The following is an 8,803-nucleotide window of genomic DNA, read 5'->3' on the forward strand; positions in this document are numbered from 1 at the left end:
AACTCATCAACGATACAGGGGCGTGGTCTTCCAGGTCTTATAACTAGATCAGACTACCTGGCGCGCTAACCTAACATATCAGGGGGTGGGTCCGCCCAGGTCTTACCTAACTAGCTCCCCTGGCGTCGCTAACAAGCATACAGGGGGTGGTTCCGCCAGGTCCTTACTAACCTATCAGCACCACCTGGCGCGGTAACGCACATATAGGGGGTGGTCCTCCCATGGTCTTACCTACTAGCACTACACCTGGCACGCAACCAAACAATACAGGGGGTGGTCCTCTTCAGGATCTTACCTAGCTATCACGCCACCTGGCATGCTAACCAACATACAGGGGGTGGTCCTCCAGGTCTTAAATCCACCCTCACACTAACGGCACCACCTGCCGCGCTAACTAACATACAGGGGTGGTCCGCCCAGAGTCTTACCTACTAGCACCGACTGGCGCGCTAAACCATACATGAGCAGGGGGTGGTCCGCCCAGGTCTCTTACCTAACTCAGCACAGAACCACCCTGGCCGCGGTAACCCTAACATATAGGGGGTGGTCCACGCCAGGTCTTACCCTAACTAGCAACCACCTGGCCCGGCTGACCCAAGCATACAGGGGGTTGGTCCGCCAGGTCTTACCCTTAACCTAGCACCACCTGGCACGCCTAACCCAACACTATCATAGGGGGTGGTCCTCCCAGTGCTCTTACCTAACTAGCCACACGCTTGGCGCCACTACCAACATACAGTGGCAGTTGGTCCCCAGGTCTTACCTAACATAGCACCACTGGCTACCGGTAAAACCAACATACAGCGGGTGGTCCCTCACCAGGTCTTAACTCACTAGCACGCCGACCTGGCACGTTAACCAACATACAGGGGGGTGGTCCTCCAGGATCTTACCGCTAACTAGCACGCGACTTGGCACGCTATAGTCAACAATACAGGGGGGGGGTGGTCCTTCCCAGGTCTTAACCGTAACTAGCAACCACTGGCGCGCTAACCAAACATAACAGGGGGTGGCTCCTCGGCCAGGGTCTTACGTAAACGTAGCACACCTGGCACGGGTAACCTAATCATACAGGGGGGGGTCCACCCAGTTTGATGTACCATGTGTGCATAGACGTATAAATCTAATAAAACGATATCAGTGTATGTCCCAACAGGGCCTTTGCCCTAAATACACTGCTAGAGATGCCGTCCCGTCCCCAGCCCCCCCCTTGGGCAAATGAGATAATTCACCAACATAATTTTACGTATAACTACCTATTCGAATCTTGAACCTACAAATAAAAACGAATTTTCCACTTTTGGCGACACTACCCCGGAGAAGGAGCGACAAACAAAATAATATCCACGAGGAAACTTGATGATCGCAAACACACAATCAACACTGGAACCTACATGAAAAAAGAGGCCTCTATTCTTCCCTGGAGTGGGGGGGGGGTGGGGACCGCTGGCTTTTCATCAGGGTGGAGGAGGAGGAGGAAGTTGGATATTCACAGCAGAATAAGATTCCCCTGGCGAGAGGCCAGGGGTCAGAACCTCCAATCTGAGATCGGGCCGACCAAACTCAGCTCGGCTTTTAGGAATACCAGGAAGCCATTTCCTGAAATACACACAACACACATCACGACATACATACATACATCCAACACACAAAACGAACACAGGAACTGGGGAACCGGTAACAGCCACACGCACACACACACACACACACGACACGTGCACAGTGTGTACACACACACGACCACGACGTACACAGCACAGCCGCACAGCACACACCGTACAACACACGTACAACACACGTACACACACACGCGCACACACAGCACACACAACGTTACACAACACCATACGTCTACACATCTCCACCAATCTTATTTTCTCTTATGCCCGTAACACCCAACCAGCCCCCACACACACAACCTGATAATATCGATCTATACACAGCAGATCATCTCTCCCAATCCCCAATACTATGTTATACTTCAATTATGCTCTCTCATCCCTGTGTGTGTGTGGTTCGTGTGTGGTGTGATGTGCTCTCGTGTGGTCGCCTCCGTGCTGTGCTGTGTGTGTGGTGTCTGTTGTGTGCTGCTCGGTCAGGCTAGTGCTCGCTGTTGTGTGTGTGTACGTAGATCGCTGCTCGTGTTAGATGTGTTTATGATGCAAGATATCCCTCACGGTCCAAATGTGCACAACTCTTGCTTTGGCGTGCATAAATTACTCAATCTGCGATGCAGCACCCCTCACTCCGTGAGACACTCATCCCCCCAGAACCACTCTCATACCGTCGCCTGCAGACACGTTCTGACCGCTCGCCTACTTCTTGTGGTCATGCTCTCACTCTGTGTTGTGTTTCTCACGGTCAAGACCTGTGTCTCTGTGGCCCTGTCTCGTGTGTCCGCTTTGTGTCTGTGTGTCCCTGTGTGTCCCTGTGTGTCTGTGTGTCTGTGTGGCCTCATGTCCCTGTGTGTCCCTGTCTGTGCCTGTGGCTGTCCCTGTGTGTCTGTGTCGTCTCTGTGTGTCCTCGTGGTGTGTCTGGTGTGTCCCTGTGTGTGTCGTTGTGTGTGTCTTGTGTCGTCCCGTGGTGCGTGTGTGTGTCCCTGTCTGTGTGTCCCTGTGGTGATCCCTGTTGTGTGTGCTCGCTGCTGGGTGTCCCTGTGTGTGGTGTGTGTGTGATAGTGGTGGTGATGTGTGTGTGTGTGTGTGTGTGTGTGTGTCCCCTGCTTGTGTGGTCCCTGTGTGTCTGTGTGTCCCTGTGTGTGTAGTTGTTTGTGTTTTCACAGCAATCAGCCGCTCTCTCGCTATCCCACCAAAGTATCTCAGCCCTAGGTAGTGTTGATCCTAGGATCTGTCCGTATAATCTGACTTCTTCTTGATCTAGGAATCTGTCCATTAATTAATTCGATCCTCATATCTGATTCTCTAGGCGTATCTGTCCCTATATTATCTGATTCAATTCTGATGCTAGCTCCTTGTCCTCGTATACGTCTGATTCATTCTTGGATACTATGGATCTGGTCGTATGCATCTGTTCATTCTGATCTATGCACTCTGTCCTTATAATCCTGAATTCAGATAATCTTGATCCTAGGATCTGTCATATAAGTATCTAAATTCCATTCTGATTAGGATCTGCTCCGTATAATCTCTAATGTTCATTTCTGATCTAGGATCTTGTCCGTATATCTGATTCATTCTGATCTAGGATCCTGTCCGTATATATCTTGATTCTTCTGATCTTAGGATCTTGTGACCCCTACCTAAATCTGATTCCAATTCTGAAATCTAGGATCTGTCCCATATATTGATTCATTCTGATCTAGGAATCTGTCATATAATCTGATTCATTCTGGATCTAGGAATCTGTCCGATAATCTGATATCATTCCTGATCTAGGATCCTGTCCCGCTATAATCTGAATTCATTCAGTGATTTTCTAGGGATCTGTCCCGTATAATCTGATTCAGATTTGGTCTAGGACCTGGTCCGTATATTGAATCTTTCGATCTAGGATCTTCCTGTCTGTAAATCTATCTAGGAATAAAAATCCAGATCTGTCCGTTATCTGAATTCATTATGAATCTAGGATCTGTCCGTAGATACATTCTGATTATCGGTAGTTTCTGATTCTTGATCTAGGGATCATAATCTGCATCTGACGAAACATGATCCTAGAGGCTTTGTGGATACCCGCTGGTCGGTTTCATAGGTCAGATAACAATGAAAGCCCCTGCGCCCGTCCTCCCCACCTCCTCCGCCTCTCTCTCTCCTCCCTTCTTCTTCCTTATCTCCATCTCCCTCTCATCCTCCTATCTCTCTTCTCATCCTTCTCTCGGTTTCTCTCTGTCCTTCTCTCTGTCTCATCTCTCATCCCTTCCCAGTCGCTCTCTCTCTCATAGCCCCCTCTCATCCCTCTCTTCCTCTCCTTTTTTTTATGCCCTCCTCTCCTCTCCTCTCCCTCCATCTCTCACTCCCTTTTCTCTCCTCCTCTCCTGTCCTCCCTCTCTCATCTCTCTCTCTCTCCTCTCTCGCTCCCTCCTTCTCGCTTCCTCTCGCATCTCTCCTTCTCGCTCTCATTCCTCTTCCTCCTCTCTCCTTTATCCCTCTCTCTCTCCTCGTCTCCTCTCCCTCTCCTCCTCCTCCTTCTCTCATCCTCTCTCCTCCTCTTCCTCTCCATCCTCTCCTTCCTCTTCCTCCTTCTTCCCTCTTCTCTTCCTCCCACTCCCTCTCTCTCCTTCTCTCCTCTCCTACTCTCTCTTCCTTCTCTCCTCTCCTGTCTCACTAGATCCCTGACTCAGGAGGACTGGAATGTGGTCCTGTAGTAATGGCAATGGCCTCCACCTCTCCTCTTCCGCTGTCTTACTTGGTAGTCTGATGAGTTTGGGAACTACGTCTCCTCTTCAACCTGCTGTGGCCATCTTGGTGGAGGGCGTTCCAGCTGGATGGTAGAGTTTGACAAGGTTCTAAACAGGGTTTCTACGGTCTATGGGATTCTATAGAGCCAACCAGTTTCAATACAGAGGCCCAACAGGGTTCTACAAGGTTATACAGGGTTCTATAGAGTCCAAACAGGGTTCTAGAGGGTTCTACTGGGTATCACTGGTTTCTACCGGTCTACCAGAGTCCACGGCGGTTCTACACGGTCTAAACAGGGTTCTACAATTCAGGTCTAAAGGGTTATCTAGAGGGTTCCTGCAGAGTACATCAGGGTTCTAACAGGGTTTCTAACTCTCCTGTGTTTTGGTCACGAACAACCGATAAGAGGAGTTTTGTACAGGGCTTTCAGACCGTGATTCTCTCTTCTGTCCTGTCAGGTGACGCCAACCCGGGCGGAAGACTCTGACGATGACAGAAGGTCTGATGAACGATGGAGAAGAGAAAGGTTGAGGGAGCTGAAAGACACAGGTGGGTTAACAGAGACGTAGAGAGACATGATGATGGAGGAGAGGAGGAAGAGGAGAAGGTTGGGGAGCTGAAAGACACAGGTGAGGAATCAGAGACGTAGAGAGACATGATGATGAGGAGGAGAGGAGGAGAGAGGAGAAGGTTGGGGAGCTGAAAGACACAGGTGGGGGATTCAGAGACGTAGAGAGACATGATGATGAGGAGGAGGAGGAAGAGAGGAGAAGGTTGGGGATCTGAAAGACACAGGTGAGGAATCAGAGACGTAGAGAGACATGATGATGAGGAGGAGGAGGAGGAAGAGGAGAAGGTTGGGGATCTGAAAGACACAGGTGGGGAAATCAGAGACGTAGAGAGACATGATGATGAGGAGGAGGAGGAGGAAGAGGAGAAGGTTGGGGATCTGAAAGACACAGGTGAGGAATCAGAGACGTAGAGAGACATGATGATGAGGAGGAGGGAGGAAGAGGAGAAGGTTGGGAGCTGAAAGACACAGGTGAGGAATCAGAGACGTAGAGAGACATGATGATGATGAGAGAGGAAGGAAGAGGAGAAGGTTGGGGACTGAAGACACAGGTGAGGAATCAGAGACGTAGAGAGACATGATGATGAGGAGGAGGAGGAAGAAGGAGAAGGTTGGGGATCTGAAAGACACAGGTGAGGAATCAGAGACGTAGAGAGACATGATGATGAGGAGGAGGAGAAGGTTGGGGATCTGAAAGACACAGGTGGGAACAGAGACGTGAGAGACATGATGATGAGGAGGAGGAGGAAGAGGAGAAGGTTGGGGACTGAAAGACACAGGTGAGGAATCAGAGACGTAGAGAGACATGATGATGAGGAGGAGAGGAGGAAGAGGAGAAGGTTGGGGACTGAAAGACACAGGTGAGGATCAGAGACGTAGAGAGACATGATGATGAGAGGAGGAGGAGGAGAAGGAGAAGGTTGGGGATCTGAAAGACACAGGTGAGGAATCAGAGACGTAGAGAGACATGATGATGAGAGGAGGAGGAGAGGAAGGGAGAAGGTTGGGGATCTGAAAGACACAGGTGAGGAATCAGAGACGTAGAGAGACATGATGATGAGGAGGAGGAGGAGGAAGAGGAGAAGGTTGGGATGAAAGACACAGGTGAGGAATCAGAGACGTAGAGAGACATGATGATGGAGGAGGAGGAGGAAGAGGAGAAGGTTGGGAGCTGAAAGACACAGGTGAGGAATCAGAGACGTAGAGAGACATGATGATGATGAGGAGGAGGAGGAAGAGGAGAAGGTTGGGAGCTGAAAGACACAGGTGAGGAATCAGAGACGTAGAGAGACATGATGATGAGGAGGAGGAGGAGGAAGAGGAGAAGGTTGGGATCTGAAAGACACAGGTGAGGAATCAGAGACGTAGAGAGACATGATGATGAGGAGGAGGAGAAGGTTGGGGATCTGAAAGACACAGGTGAGGAATCAGAGACGTAGAGAGACAATGATGATGAAGTGATGGATGATGAGGTGATGGGATGATGATGGTGGTGATGATGATGATGATGATGATGTGATGATGATGGTGATGATGATGATGGTGGATGATGATGATGGTGATGATGATGATGGTGGTGATGATGATGGTGGTGATGATATGATGGTGTATGATGGTGGTGGTGATGATGTGATGGTGTGATGATGATGATGTGTGTGATGGTGTGATGGATGATGATGGTGATGAGTGTGTGATGAGTGATGTGTGATGGTGTGATGATGATGATGGTGGTGATGATGGTGTGTGATGATGATGATGATGTGATGATTGGTGATGGTGATGATGATGGTGGTGATGATGTGTGATGATGGTGATGGTGATTGATGATGATGATGGTGATGATGATGATGATGATGATGATGATGGTGGTGGTGATGATGGTGAGGTGATGATAGGTGGATGATTGATGGTGATGATGAGGGTGAAGGTGATGGATCGATCGATGAAGATGGTGGTGATGATTATGATGTGATGATGATGATGTGGTTGGTGATGGATGATGATGATGATGGTGGCTGGTGATGAATTCATGGTGATGATGAAGGGATGAAGGTGATGAGAGTGGAAGGTGATGGATGATGCTGGATGATGGTGGTGAGATGATGAATGATGATGGTGAGGTGGTGATGAATGATGATGATGATGATGATGATGATGATGGTGGTGATGTGGTGGGTTGATGATGATGGTGGTGTGATGATGATGATGATGATGATGATGATTGTTGTGATGATGATGATGGTGTGATGATGAGGATGTGTTGATGATGATGGTGATGATGTGATGGTGATGATGATGATGATGATGATGGTTTGATGATGATGATGGTGATGATGATGATGATGATGATGATGTTGGTGATGATGGTGATGATGATGGATGATGATGGTGATGATGATGATGGTGGTAATGATGATGGTGATGATGATGGATGGTGTGATGATTGGATGATGTGATGATGGTGTGATGATGGTGATATGATGATGGTGGTATGATGAGTGGTGATGAATGATGATGATGATGATGTGGTGATGATGGTGTGCTGATGGTGATGATGATGGTGATTGATGATGATGGTGTGATGAATGATGATGATGGTGTGGTGATGATGATGACGTGGATGAGTTGTCTTCCTCAGAGCTGAAGATGTATTCTCTGATGATGACGGCCAACGGTCACGCGGACCGCAACACTCTGTCCCCTCCAGTAATCATCACGCGCACGGCGGCGACGCCCGTGCCGACGCCCAAGAGCTCATTGGGCCCTGAGTCCATTCTGGGGGAGGAGCTCGTGTACGGAGATGTCTGTTCAGGGTATTCGGCGCCAGGGATTGACGACGGGGATTCTCGTCACGGCAACGCTGTTGCTTCCATAGACCCCTCAGCCTACGACCAGCGCTCTCTGGTGAGTCACCGTTAACCCCTGACCTCTGACCTCTATGACCTTTTTTAAAATATATCTCTCAGTCTGACCAATAAGGTTCGATATGGCTTCAAAGGGTTCTGRTCTTGATGAGTACATTTCTGACTTAATATTTATGGATTTGATATATTTACCCCTCCATTCTCCCTCCCCCCTCTCCCTCCTCCCTCTCCCCCCTCCAGTCCAGCCCCGGCCAGCACTCGCCCCTCCCTCCCAGAGGTCAGGGTTCAGTCAGTGGGTGGGGCAGCAGGAGGTCAAGYTGGAACAGCCTCAAACGCGCCCCCAGCCTCAACCGCAGCAAAACCAGCGGAGAGAGAGAGAGTCTGCTCTCAGGGGAGGGAGGAGGAGGGGAGGAGGAAGAGGGGTCCTCGGAGCTGCTACAGGTGTCCTCTCTGGGCCCGTCGGTAACRGGGGAGTACGGGGACTGTAACGGGAGGAGTCTTCATCACATGACCTATGACCCCAACAAGGACCTTTCACTTGACGATGACATGGAGGAGGACGTGAGTCACTGGATCTCTCTCTCTCCCCTCTATCTCCTCTCTCACTCCCTCTCCCCTTCTGTTCTCCCTCCCTCTCCTTCTGTTCTCCCTCCCTCTCCCCTTATGTTCTCCCTCCCCTCTCCCCTTCTGTTCTCCCTCTCCCCTTCTGTTCTCCCTCTCCGCCCCTTCTTGTTCTCCTCCTTCACCTTCTGGTTCTTAACTCCCTCCCTCCCCTTCTGTTCTCCCTCTCCCCTTTCTGACTCCTCTCCCTTCTTTCTCTCCTCCCTTCTGTTCTCCCTCCCTCCCACCCTTCTGTACTCCTCCTCTCCCTTCTGTTCTAAACTCCCTCTCCCTTCTGTTCTCCCTCCCCTCCCTCCTCCTTCTCCTCTCCCTCATTGTCCTCCTCTCTCCTCGTCTACTCTCCCCTTATGCTCTGCCTCTCCTACGTTCTCCTCTCGCCCCTTCTGTTCTCC

At 50.0% G+C, this 8,803-nt stretch overlaps 1 protein-coding gene across 1 annotated transcript; it reads left to right on the top strand.

The window, feature by feature from the left end:
- Positions 1-6,300: 6,300 nt before the first annotated feature.
- On the top strand, positions 6,301-8,351 carry LOC112079670 (voltage-dependent T-type calcium channel subunit alpha-1H-like; the record flags this gene model as incomplete). The annotated part of the gene is made up of 3 exons (XM_070442406.1): positions 6,301-6,345; positions 7,565-7,830; positions 8,031-8,351. Coding segments are annotated over exons 2-3 (579 nt in total), but the record flags the coding sequence as incomplete, so codon positions are not given.
- Positions 8,352-8,803: the final 452 nt, after the last annotated feature.

The sequence above is a fragment of the Salvelinus sp. IW2-2015 genome, unplaced genomic scaffold (assembly GCF_002910315.2).
Source record: "Salvelinus sp. IW2-2015 unplaced genomic scaffold, ASM291031v2 Un_scaffold8954, whole genome shotgun sequence".
In the NCBI taxonomy this organism is placed as follows: Eukaryota; Metazoa; Chordata; class Actinopteri; order Salmoniformes; family Salmonidae; genus Salvelinus; species Salvelinus sp. IW2-2015.